Below are 14,529 nucleotides of genomic sequence, written 5' to 3' on the forward strand. Positions count from 1 at the left end.
TGTGGAGGTAAAGGGAGGATTGGCTTGAGAAATAAGTAGCTCAGAAGGATAAAGCTGAAGTGCTAACTCTTTGGCAATGGACTTTTTCTACGGTTATATCAAAAAATAGAATTCTTTCTATTCATTTTTGTTACTCATGGATACAATACCTGTTGAAGGAACCAATTAACAGAGGCTTTAAAAAGAGTTGATATGAAAAGAAAAGTAAGATGCATATTTTCTAGATTTACCTACAAAAACAACGTTCTTTCTGCACATAACACTTTCTACCCTCAAACATACATACATAAAATTCTTCTTTTTTAAATTTAGAGATGGTTGCCCAGGCTGGCCTCAAACTTCTGGCCTCAAGCAATCCTACCAGTTCAGCCCCCTACATAGCTGGGACTACACACGTGAGCCACTGCATCCAGCTAGTTTTTATTATTATCTAGAGGGTTTTCCTACGCTTCCCAGGCTAGGTGATGCAACGCTTTACTTAAGCGTCGAGTTTATCTAAGAAATTAATCTTATACCAAGTGAAGAAGGTAGTCTGTGGTGTTAAAAACACCACTGCACTTTAGTCTCTGCTATATTATGAAATTTAGTGCTATAACTTCTGCATTTGCAAAGAAATGCAGTCATTAGAATTTTGGCCTCACAAAATCTTTATCTCGATGATTACTGTGGGTAAAATAATGAATCCAAATTCCTATAAAACCTCAATATCCCTGGTCCTGTTCTCAGAAATGGCAGGCACATGTTACATTTTAGTCTGAAAGTACCAAACTGCAAGTGTTTAATTTTAATGGCATATCAAATAGCCCACCTAATGAAAACATATTAACAATTCTAATAGGCACAAGAGTTTTATTTGCTAGGTTGTATTATGACTCTATAAATTTTAATGACATTTAATTAGATTGCAAAGAACTTTCAAATATTTTGACTATCCTTCATTCTTTCCATTAAAAATGCATTATCTTTTTTCTTTTTTTTAATAACTTTTTTTTTTTTTGCATTATCTCCTTTCTATAGTTAGGTATACTTTCCTATTTTATCAGAACTTAAGTCATTTAATGAATACACATTTATTGAGTGTCTTCTGTGTGCCAGACATTCAGTTAAATAACAGAGATACAAAAACCAGGAAGATGCTATTCTTGCCTTAGAAATCAATAACACTTATAAGTAAATAAGAAATGTGACAACTGCTATAAAGTACAGGTAAAACTTAGTTGCAAGAAACCAGAGAAGGAAGGTTTAATTATACTTAAGAGGTGGGAGAAACATCAAGAGTAACTTTATTTTTGTTTTTGTTTGGGATGGAGTCTCATTCTGTCACCCAGGCTGGAGTGCAGTGGCGCAATCTCGGCTCACTACAACCTCCACTTCCCGGATTCAAATGGTTCTCCTTCCTCAGTCTCCTGAGTAGCTGGGATTACAGGCTCCCGCTACCACTCCCGGCTACCCAGCTGATTTTTTGTTTGTTTCGTAGAGACAGGGTTTCACCGTGTTGGTCAGGCTGGTCTCGAACTCCTGACCTCAGGTAATCTGCCTGCCTCAGCCTCCCAAAGTGATGAGATTACAGGTGTGAGCCACCATGCCCGGTCATCAAGAGTAACTTTAAAAGACAGTGACACGTGAACTGGGTCTTGAAGGCTATACAACAATTCTGAAAAAAGTGAGAGAATGTCCCAGAGGTATGATCTGTATGGAAAGTTCTGGAAACTGTGATGTGGCTCAAGTAAGGGGGTAGGGGTAAGGGGACTGGGAAAATAGAAGGCTGGAAGGGTTTACTGGGGCCTCATATATCAGGGGCAACCAGGTGAACTTTATCTTCTAGAATGTTATAGAATTGTGAACACTGTCTAAACAGGGAAGTGACGTAACAGTTGCGACATACAGGATGAATCTGAGATTTTGGAGGTGAAGGTTAGGGTGGAGAAAGAGACCATTCCCCGTGGTCTCTGTTTTTGCACGTCTTGCAAACAAGTCATTGGAAAACTTTGTTTCAGGAAATCTTTTCCAGGATGTTTGCAGCAAGAGACCATGTGAGAGGGAGACGTCTCCAGCCACAGCAAAGGCCAGGCAGGCTTTCTGTCCAGTGTAACTAACTCATGCTCCCTGAACTCAGGATTCCTTTTCTGTGACTCAACCAGCTGCATGTGTAGGTGTCATCTGCCCCTTCACATTGTCCTTTGAGAACTGGGGCTCAGAGAATTGGCACTACAGCCAATCTCTACAGCTACAGCCATTTCTTTGACTACTAAACTGTCCCTCTTTACCCTAACTGCAGGCTAACTTACTAGCTTGCAAATAAGGTAAAAATCTCACACCCTTTAGTTTTTGACAAGAGACAAGTAGAAGCTACCGGAGGTCAAAAATAATGAGGACTTGTGTTTGCAGAGAGCCCACAGGAATGCAGAGCAAACCACAACAACTGTCACTTAATCAATGTCAGGCGTACTCAGAAGTTGCCAAAGGGAGATCTTATAAAGAATAGAGAGAAGACTGGAGCAGATCACTGATAAGATGAGAATGGAAGGAAATAAGAGGGACCCTTGTGGAACTAACTCCAAAACCAAAAAGGACATTTTTAATACATATCCATATAAAGGCCCCTTATCTGCAAAGACTGCACCCTGAATGACTTTCACCTCCTTTAACCAAAGGCAAATCTACTTCTCTAGCTACCTTTCTCACTCAGAGATGGATTTTAATACTAAGCACCATTTGATTTAGCCCACTAAAGTAAAATTTAAGTCTCAATTAAGAGGCATGTCATAAAATTGTTGTAGCTATTATGTGATTATTTTTTGTGTTTATTTTATTTTATTTTTTGTAGAGATGGGGTCTTGCCATGTTGTCCAGGCTTGTCTGAAACTCCTGGCCTCAAATGATCCTCCCACCTCAGCCTCCGAAATTGTTGGAATTACAGGCATGAGCCACCACACGTAGCCCATTTATGGACATTTTAAATAGACATAACTCCATTGTTGTGAACCCAATCATGCTTCTTACCCAGCAACTCATACAGAGAATTCAGAATGGATTTCCAAGACTCCCCTGCTTCTCGCCCGGCAACATCGGCAAAGTGTGCTGCGCTGCTGTAGACGTGCAATCGGTCTATGCACTCGAGTACGAGGTTGATCATTCCCTGGAAGGTTAAAAAAAAAGACATCTAAAACTGTCATTCTGCTTACAGACTAAAAATGCTAAGCTGATTTAAAACTAGAAGTCTGGCTGAAGGTTCACCTACTAATCATAAAGAAAATTGTGATCATTCAAAGGACAGGAAGACACACATTTGCATGTGAAATGAAATGTTCTTCAGATAATTCAAGTGGATTTTAAATTCTGAATGTCATCATCAAACAGTGGAAGAACAACCTACAAATATGTACTTCATACTTATGGCATTCTATTGTTAAGTGACCGTAAGAGCAGATCCTTATTCTTAGATAGGCATTAGTATTATTATTATTATTAAATTAAAGATATAGTAAATCAGGTAAAGCTCATGAAAAGGTATTTTTAAAGCAAATCAAAAATGCTATAATGCATTTTTGCATTATAATGAACTTTGTAAGATACAGCCTGAGATTGAAATTATGCTTTATTTTTATTATTATTGGTAGATCAAGGTTGTAAAAAGTGTAGCAAACCACATAAAGAGCTATAAACCACTATCTAATCCAACTAACTTATTTCACACAGAATTTAAGAGATACCATGGACCTAAGTACATTTCCAAGTCGCCATCCAGATTGTCTTATATGAGAAGTTGGGAAAAAAACTAAATTAATATTTTAATTTTTACGACCCAATATTTAATTTTTCTTCTTCCAGATATTAAATAAATGCAGCATTGTAAAAGAGTCTAACAATTTGGTGTATGTGAAAGCTCCCAATAAACTTGTCCATGTTATTATTGGTTTATGTTGATACTTTTTTGCTTTCGTGCCATTGAGGTCTCCAGATAGGTCATTTCTTTTGAATACCCAGTGGGAATGTCCTCAAAAAGTTATGTCAGTTTCAAGAGTTTCTGATGAGATATTAGAAAACAGCTTTAAAAGTAGACAGGGATTATGAGAACCTAGTAATAACAATTTTTGATTTTGTTTTTTAGTTTCATTTCTCTCTGTCACAACTTTTATTTTAGGCTTTGGGGGTTACATGTGCAGGTTTGTTACGTGGGTACATTGTGTGTCACGGGTTTGATGTATAAACGATTTCATCACCCAGGTAATGAGCACAGTACCTGATACGTAGTTTCTCGACCCTTGCCCTCCTCCCACTCTCCTCCCTCAAGGAGGCCCTGGTATTTATTGTTCCCCTCTTTGTGTCCATGTGTACTCAATGAATAATCTGTTTTGTTACTTTTACAAAGCTAAGTATTTATTCAGAAAAAAATCATTATTCTCCATACAAGATACATTGAAAAGAATGGGAATCCAGCTGAACTAGCCTGATTTATCCCATCAACCCTGGTAGTCTCCACTGAAGCTTCTGACTATATTAGAACATTAGATCTATCATTTGGTCCTTCTTTTATTGTTTATAAAATGTGACACTTGAGTTCTTTTTAGCAGTGAAACTTTTGGTGTAAGACAATCATACATGGAAATGTAATCGATGCAAAGGGGAAGGGTAGGGTTGCTCTGTCCAAGTAGGGCCCCTGGAGCTCAGCCTACTCTGGTAGCCCTCTCTTGACAGCTTCCATCCCCAACACAACGCTTCCTATACATCCCGGGCCATTTCCAAGGAGCACCCAAGAACCTGCTGAATAGTTTGAAAGCCCTGATGCTTTCTAAAGCCTTTATTCTTATAGACACTTTAAGATTCTTAATTGATATAACCCACATGAAGAAAACTTGCAAAAGACCAGGGTGAGGGCTGAGCAGAGAGTAAATGTCTCTTGCCAGGAGAATGAAAAGATTCATGTTTTTAAATTAATATTCACGGATAGTATAAATAAATAAAAACCATGTCTAGATTTCTCTAAGGGCTGTTTCTCCTGTTCAGTAGTATACTTTCTCCTCTATATTGCAAAATGCAAAGATGGTCAAATAGATGGAGAATTTTCCCAACCAAGAAGCTGTTTTTACAAGAGAACAACAGAAGAGAAATGAGCGTTGATAGAAACGCACCTCTTCCTGGAAGAGATTTTGCCGATTCTTCAGGGCTCGTAGTCTGTTCTGTTTGTCTTCATGTTCTAAATGCTCATCAGGGGGGTGAAAGTAGCCAATGAGATCCTGCAGACTTAGACTTACGGATTCTATAGGCAAATCGACGGTGGAAGCCTTCGCTTTCTTGCTGAGAGCATCAAGGCCCCTAAAATAAACCATAAACATTTCTCTATTGTCAGTGATTCACAACTGTATCATTTTTCCATTTATGGATGATTTCAGGATTAATCTCTCTCCCTACACCACTGTAAAAGGGACATGTCAGAAAGGTCCTCCTGGTCCTCAAGCAGCGATAAGGAATTCTTATTCAAGTCAGAAACTGTGTAATGTTATGTTATAAAAACCAGTATCCACAGCCAGTCATCTAGAGAATAACCTTATAGGCCACAGGAACAGGCCTACAAAACCAATAGTTGAAATGTTCAGAAACCAGTTGATTTTCACCGGAAAGCTACACACTTTAAGCATTCAGGCTGCATCTTCCCAGATTCATAATTCTGACATTTCCTTGTGGTTTGTTTTCTAAAAGGAATGCCTAAGTTTTCATGGACCCTAGCTTGCCATTCTGTTTAATTCCTGTGAGTTCAAAAATATATTCTAATGATGTTAATTTAGAAAATTTGCTTATTAATCAGTAAATATATATTAAAATGCTTTTCTATTATCTGAAAGAAATGCATTTAAAAATTATATTAACAAAAACATCATGAAGTATTTTCTAACCTGGGAAGAAAGGTACATTACTGGCATGTAAATGTGTTAATTTGTTGAGCTTACTGAGATTCTCAGTTTTTAAACTCATAGCTTTGAATGTATCTGAAAAGAACTTTAAAACATGATGTCTACAAATCAAAAGTATTTCGAAATAAAACGGTTTAAAAAGCACAATGCATACAATAAAAGAATGGGACAGTACCTCTACTGTAGTTGATACCACAATATTCTATAGCCATGACAAGTTGTTAATGCATAGAAATATTACACTTCCATTACTGCTCTCTGTATCAGCAAAACTGTATGGTAACATTTTATCCCAAGCAAATGTTTCTAATTTTCTGACTATGTTGGAACTTACGTTATAAAACAATAAAATACTCATTAATGAGAATTAGCTTTGAAATTTATAGTTTTAAAACATTATTTAAAATGTGTCATCACTTCCACAAAGATTGTTAATGATTTTGGAATATTTGATTTCAGCCTTATCAAACAGTAGAAATAGTGAAACTGTACAACTATTTTAAAGTTTTTGCCTGAAGTTCTATATCAGTTATATCAACTGATCTTGGAGGTAGAATTCATCTACCCCCAAGTTTTATCACCTCTATAAGTTCTTCTGTACCCAAAAAGCAAGAATGACTTCTCAGCAGAAAATTATTTTTCCCCTTTAACAAGAAAATTTCACATGTAATGAAGTATTTTTCTAAATATTTTACCCCATTAACTCCAATTAAACATAAATAAATGTATAAAAAATTCAAACTCAACTCTTAATAAGTGAATACAATTCAAAAATGATTCAGTATCCACATTTTCAAATTTAAGTGAAAACAACAGTAAATGTCAGTCTTTAGGTTATTATATTGAAATAAACATATCTACCATGAGGAATGTAACTATTCATTTACTTTGTAAGAGAAGTCTCTTGTCAGAAGAAATGTTGTCCAAACTTCTAAAATTATTAATTATGTTATGTTTTAGGGCTTTCATCTAATAAAGAGATGAATATCATCTGAATTTATCAAGAACAAAAAATATAATCGGGGAAAAAAAAATCATCCAGAAATCCAAAAGTAGTAGAATCACACTCTGCCAGAGTAAAAATGAAAGCTATTAACCCTATGACTACATTTCATAATTTAAAGATTCAACTATATTATTACCTAACAAATACAGGCTCCTCCCCTCTCTCATTTACTTCAAGAATATGTTTATGAATATATCCAGAAGAAAAATGAAAACATATATAGTATATATAAAACATATGATATATTATATATATTTATTGTATATATTTGTTATACATTATATATAGTATATACTATTAGTATATACTAATAGTATATGCTGATATAGTAATGTGTAATATACTCTATAGTGTATAGCATATACTATATTATATAATGTATAATATATACTATATATAGTATAGTATATACTATTGTTAATTATACTATTGGGTAGTATAGTATATTATATATATACTAATATAAACTATTAATTATATATATGATCATATAGAATAGTATAATATATACTATACTTTATAATATACTATATAATATATCCATTATAATGTATAATTACATATATGTTTATACACTTCCATGTATACACACATATTATGTATTACTTAAATGCTCATGGTATTGCTACTAGAAATATACACACACATTTTATGTATTTTATATATATATTTTATATACATATATATTCTATATTCCCCACCCCAGGCCAAAATAAGAGAGCCCCCTCCCCTGCAGACAACACGAACACACACACACACACACACACACACACACACACACACACACACTCAGTACTACCACAACCACAAAAGACAGAAGGCTCTCAGAATATAAACCACATAAGAAAAACACAAATGATTAAATAATACTGACTCTATTTCTAAAAGGTAAAAGTTTTAAAATTAGTCTCTTAATACAAATTAACTAAATTGGCATTAATAAAATTAATAGTAAAAAATAACTGAAAAATACTTGGGTGAAAATACTGTAAAAATACTGAGATTTTAAAGACTTGGTACTTTCACAAATGTGATAAAAGGAATAAAATTTTTATTTAAAAGCATATGCTCATTAAAATGCTCAGTAATCATGTAAAACTTTTCAAAGCTTCTGAACATATTAAAAAATCACATAAATTCAGGACTTCTCATTGTTTTTTTTTAGACAGAGTTTCACCCTGTCACCCAGGCTGGAGTGCAGTGGTACGATCTTGGCTCACTGCAACCTCTGCCTCCTGGGTTCAAGGTTTAAGCGATTCTCAAGCCTCAGCCTCCAGAATAGCTGGGATTACAGGTGCATGCCCACCATATCCAGCTAATTTTTGTATTTTTGGTAGAGATGGGGTTTCGTCCCTGTTGGCGAGGCTGCTTTCAAATTACTAACCTCAAGTGACGTGGCAGCCTCAGCCTCCCAAAGTGCTGCGATTACAAGTGTGAGCCACCACACCCAGCCCAATTTGCTACTTTGTAAGTCTTATCATTTTACTGGTTGCATAGCATTCTGTTGTATAGAATGTAGAATACAATATAGTTTACTCTCTGTTGATAAACTCCTGGCCTCAAGTGATCCACCCACCTTGGCCTCCCAAAGTGCTAGGATTATAGGTGTGAGTCACCACTGTGCCCAGCCTAAATTTGGGACTTATAATAGGTAATACTGATGTGCATTTAAGTAAAATTTGTAAAGTAAAAAAGTAAATATATATATATGCAATATAAACATGATTACTGGATATATATATGCAATATAAACATATATATGCAATATAAATATGTGCAATATAAACATGATTACTGGAGTTAAATAATATAACTAAAGGGTAAATATAGAAAAGAAACAAAGAGAATAAACCAAAGCTTAATTAAAATTTAATTGTTGAAAAAGCTAATACATGATCAAGGTCAGTTAAACATAAGAGAAACAAAGGTTCGTTGTGATTATCCATGGCACTTCTCAGGTGATCACAAGGGAGAGACACTGTTAAAAGCAGATGTTAGATAACTCAGAAAAATATGGCAAATTTGTGATGGGATTGTAATGAGGAGGATAGCTAAAAGAGAAAAAAATCAACGCAGAATCAGCAAAGAGGTTCTAGACTACATTTCCCAAGGGGAACAAGGAATCTCATCTGGAAATAAGCACTGCACATGTCACCTAGATGTGAGTGACATTTGGCCGAGATAAAGTGACAGGACAGGATTTACCTTCCCTCTGAAGTAACCCAAAAAACAGACAAAGTATAATGGGGGGTGGGGGTGGGGGTGGGGACCAAAAAAACATGAAAACTTTCAAGACACTGGATAGCAATGAATAAAGCACAGGAACTCCTGAGGAATGAGAAACAAATCAGGTGAGTCCTACAGCTGCCTCAGTTTACTGCCTAGGATAATTTCCAGGTCTTGGAGCAGGAAGGGAACCCAGGTGTGGCCTGACAGTCTCCATGAGTTGAAGAGACACTGCTGGGCCTCCAGGGAGACCAAAGTTGCTAGAATCCACAGGACAGAGAGAGGAGAGGGCTCACAAGAGAGAACCCTGGAGACCTACAGAAGGTCTCCCTCCAATATTCAGCAGAACACTGATGAGAACATCATGAGAAAACCACTCAAGGCAGGGAACAGAATCAGCTGAAAGGATGAGAGGGAACAACAACTGGCCCTCACACCGAACCTGAAAGAGCGCCTGTCCCCAGCAGCCAGACTGGAAAACTTTGCCATTCATGGGGCACTGGATAGAATATTCAGAGGGTCTTGTCTCAATAGTGGGGAATAATTTGCCCTAGACTAAACACTGCTCTTCCCTCTCAGAAAACTCTAAAGGCAAGATCCAAACAAATCAAACTCTTTCTAGGTAACTTAACAGCATCCCAGGAAAAAGCCCAAGAATATTTACAGGAATATAAAAACAGCCAGCATCTAACAAATTCACAATGTCTGGTAACTAAACAAAAATAAGCAGGCATATAAAGAACTATAAAATACAATCATCAATAGGGAGTAAAATTAGTCAACCAAAAGAAAAAAAATTGTCAATCTAGAATGCTGTACACAGCAAAAATATCACTTAAAATGAAGGCAAAGAACACATTTTCAGTTGCACAAAACCGAAAGTGTCTATCTCTAGCAGACTTTCATGATAAGAAATGTTAAGTCCTTTGGCTGGGCACAGTGGCTCATGTCTGTAATCCCAGCACTTTGGGAGGCTGAGGAGGGCGGATCACGAGGTCAGGAGATGGAAACCATCCTGGCTAACATGGTGAAACCCCGTCTCTACTAAAAACACAAAAAATTAGCCAGGCGTGGTGGCGGGTGCCTGTAGTCTCAGCTACTTGGGAGGCTGAAGCAGGAAAATCACTTGAACCTGGGAGGTGGAGGTTGCAGTGAGCCGAGATTGTGCCACTCCAGCCTGGGTGACAGAGACTCTGTCTCCAAAAAAAAAAAAAAAAAAAAAAAAATCCTTCAGGCAGAAGAAAACAATACCTGAAGGAAATACAGATCCACACACACAAAAAAAGAGCACTAGAAATGATAACTATATGTGCAAATATAGATGTTTTTGTTATTTAAAAACTCTTTAGAAACTAATTGACTGTTTAAATAAAAATATAGTGTAGAATTAATAACAACTATAAATGTAAAATATATGACAAACTGCAAAAACTGGGAGGGAAGTATAATATTATAATGTTCTTACACTATTCATAGAGTGACAAAATATCAATTAAAGGTAGACTGTGACAAATTAAAGATATATACTATAAACCATAAGTAACCACTAAAATACAAACAAAGTATTACAGCTTTAACCCGTAAGTAACCACTAAAATACAAATAAAGTATTACAGCTAATAAACCAATAAAGAGGAGGTAAGATGAAATAATAGAAAATACTCAACTAATCCAAAAGAAGCGGAAAATGGGACAATAACAAAGTGTTTTTCTTGTGTGGTTAATTTTTTGTAACCCATATGCTCTCATTCTCCCATGTAAGGGTGGTGATGGTGGTGGTGATGGTGGCGTGTGTGCGTGTATCTCTTTTTTATCCTCCTACTAGATGGGATGAATATAAAACAAATAGGAAGAAGACAGACTTAAGCCTACTATATCAATAATCATATTAATGTAAATGAATTAAACAATACAATTTAAAAACAGGGATTATCAAATGGGATAAAAAAGCAAGACCCAACTGCCTATTGCTTAAAAGAAATGCACTTTAAATATAAAGGTACAAACAGGTTAAAGGTTATAGGATGCTAATACCAAAGTGGGGGGGGGAAACTAGAGTGGCTATGTTCATATTATACAAAGTACATGTCATAGCAAGGAATATTACCAGAGTTAAGGAAGGTAATTTCATAATGATAAAGGGGTCAGTTCATCAAAAGAACAAAATCCTAAACATGTATGCAGTTAATAACAGAGCTTCAAAATGCACAAAGGTGACAAACAGCAAGGAGACACAGAAATATCCACAATTACAATCAAACACTTTGCAATACCTTTCTCTCAGTAATTAATAGAAAAAAGAGACTGAAAAACGTAAAGAAATTGAAGATATAAGTAATACTAAATTGACACTTTTGAACGCTCTACCCAACAAGAGGAGAATGCACATTCTTTTCAAGTTCACATGAAACATTTACGAAAATAAAGTTTATTCTAAGCCATAAAACAAGTCTTAATACACTTAAAAGCAATCAGTCTCACAAAGTATATTCTCTGACCATAATGGCATTAAATTAGAAATTAGTAACAGAAAAATATTCAGGAAATTTCTGACTATTTGGAAGCTGAAAAAATCTATTGTTCAAAGAAGTCATCAAAGGGGAAACTGAAAGAAAATATATCAATGCTGGGCGCGATGGCTCACGCCTGTAATCCCAGCACTTTGTGAGGCCGAGGTGGGTGGATCACTTGAGGTCAGGTGTTCGAGACCAGCCTGGGCAACATGGTGAAACCGTGTCTCTATTAAAAACAAAAAAAAAACAGCCAGGAGTGGTGGTGCACGCCTGTAATCCTAGCTACTTGGGAAGCTGAGGCAGTAGAACTGCTTAAACCTGGGTGGCAGGTTGCAGTGAGCAGAGATAGGGCCATTGCACTCCAGCCTGGGCGACAGAATGAGAGTAAAGAGCAGAATGGTGAGAGGGGAGGGGAAAGAAGAAAAAGAAAAAGAGAAAGAGAAAAGAAAGAAGAGAAAGGAGAGAAGGAAGGAAGGAAGGAAGGAAGGAAGGAAGGAAGGAAGGAAGGAAGGAAGGAAGGAAGGAAGGAGGGAAGGAAGGAAGGAAGGGGGGGCAGGACAAAAGAAGGAAAGGAAGGGGAGGGGCTGGGAGGAAGGAACGAAGGCAGGGAGGAAGGGAGGGAGGAAAGGGGAGTGGAGGAGAGAGAGGAAGACTGAAAAGACAAAAAAGAAAGAAAGGAAGAAAGGAAAATGAAAACATGTGAGGTGCCAGTAAAAACAGAAAAGTGTAACACTAAATGCTTTTGTCAACAAAGGTCTCAATGGTATCAGCATTCATCTTACAAAGTTAGAAAAAAGAGAGCAAGGCAAGAAGAAAGAAAATAGAAAAAATCAGACTGGGAATCTGAAAATCTTTTCATAGTTAATAGGGGTTAATGTAAACATCCTATTTTATCATGATAGGTATAATAAATGAATTTCAAATAGCCCAGACAGAAAATCATTTTCAAGATTTAATAAAGCAGCAAGTGTATAATTCAACATGTTTTTAAATCACAGAATCCAAATTTCTCATACTTGGTACTCTATCTAATCAGAAAAGTAATTGTTAAAATTTAGAATTATTCTTCCAAAGAGCAGATGGGCTAAAGTAAATCACATTTAAGATGAATTTTGGTATTTCAGCCAGCATAAAAAAAGTCACTTATGGTGTACTATCACTATATAATGCCTGTAACACTGAGATAGTAGCTTTCCCACAAAATAGTTTTCAAAACAAATAACCAGTTTTTGGTCTAGTATTAAATTAACTTACCAAATGGAATCTCTGTGGTGCCACTGAATACTCTACAGCAGTCAAATTGAATAAAAAAAAAAAAGTCCCTCATATTTGAAGAAGTCAGTGCTGACTAAATATAAAATTGACAATTTCAAAGATTTATGATTAATTTGCTCAATCCCTATCATAGGATTGATCAGCTCTAGTAAAGAAAAACTAGTGGGAAGAACAAGATATGAAAAGGCTAAGTTTGTTTCCAAATAGAACTTCTTGACTAATTTTATACTGCATTAAAATGTAATAAATTTTTATTATAAGAAATAAATACTATATTAAACTACAAGAATATAAATAATACTGAAAACTAATACAAGTAATAAAAAATACAAAAATGTGGTGCATACCCCATTCGATTTAAGCTTTACTCCATCTGACGAGGCTTGGAGTTGAGATGAGGCAGAGAAATGGACTAAACACTCAGGATGTGTGGCCAAATGCTGTGCACATTTTTTGGTTACATATGGCACACACACATATACACACAGTGTGTGTAGTTTATAAAAGGGATGGTTTATAAAAGTAGAAAATAATACAATCTTGAGTAGGGGAGATTTGTTTATGCTGTAAAGTCAGAAAAATAATTTACCGACTCAACTACTACAAAAATCCTTTCAAATTCTTTTCCAAATCAATAAACTGGTGAAAAGGTTTGCAATTTATCATAACAGGAAATGAGTATCTCTAAACGTAACAGAAGTTCAGAACAACTTAACAGAAATATTAACAAATAATAGGAATAAACACAAAAGAAAAAAGAAATGAAGAAAGATGGTCAACAAGAAGTTTCCCCCATCAAATTAGCAAAGTTTAAAGAGACAAATGAAATCCCTTACAAGTCAGAGCGTATGTTGGTATAATGTTACCAGAAAACATGTTGGTCACAAGTTTAATTTAGTCTGTAGATATGCAATTATTGCAATTATTAGGTGGAAAAACAGTTCTTATGAAAATTACTTTCAAAAAATACGTATCAAAACTCAGCATATATCTAGGCTTCACTGCCCTCATTGAAAAAGGAACTAGGCCGGGCACAGTGGCTCACGCTTGTAATCCCAGCACTTTGGGAGGCCGAGGTGAGCAGACCATGAGGTCAAGAGATTGAGTCCATCCTGGCCAACATAGTGAAACTCCATCTCTACTAAAAATACAAATAACACACCAGGTGTGGTGGTGAGCGTCTGTAATCCTAGTTACTCGGGAAGCTGAGGCAGGAGAATCGCTTGAACCCAGGAGGCAGAGATTGCAGTGAGCTGAGATCGTGCCACTGCACTCCAGCCTGGGTGACAGTGCGAGATTCTGTCTCAAAAAAAAAAAAAAAAGAAAAGAAAGGAAGAAAAAGAAAAGAAAAGAAAAAGGAACTAAATAGGTCCAGTACAAGGAAGAGTAGTCATTAAATAATCCTAATCTATACCTATCAGTTACAAATTACACATCTAATTTCCAAAACCACATTCTTTTTTAAAGTTTATTTAAAAGAAAGACATTAAATCATCTAATTAACACTTCCTAATGTTTCTGCTGACTTACCAAACAGTATGAGATTTCTTACCATCATAGCATACTTTTAAATTGCCTATTTGCATACCCAATAAAG

The 14,529-nt window shown here is 35.9% G+C and overlaps 1 protein-coding gene across 1 annotated transcript in view; it reads right to left on the minus strand.

Moving 5' to 3' along the window:
* Positions 1-14,529, minus strand: part of RYR2 (ryanodine receptor 2) — a 557,611-nt gene that overhangs the window by 370,961 nt on the left and 172,121 nt on the right. Inside the window, exons 15-16 of the mRNA XM_031934901.1 lie at positions 5,133-5,316; positions 3,004-3,139 (exon numbers count right to left, since the gene is read on the minus strand). Coding sequence (XP_031790761.1) covers positions 3,004-3,139; positions 5,133-5,316 — 320 coding nt within the window. The remainder of the gene's footprint in view (positions 1-3,003; positions 3,140-5,132; positions 5,317-14,529) is intronic.

Source organism: Piliocolobus tephrosceles, chromosome 1 (assembly GCF_002776525.5).
Source record: "Piliocolobus tephrosceles isolate RC106 chromosome 1, ASM277652v3, whole genome shotgun sequence".
NCBI classification, from domain to species: domain Eukaryota; kingdom Metazoa; phylum Chordata; class Mammalia; order Primates; family Cercopithecidae; genus Piliocolobus; species Piliocolobus tephrosceles.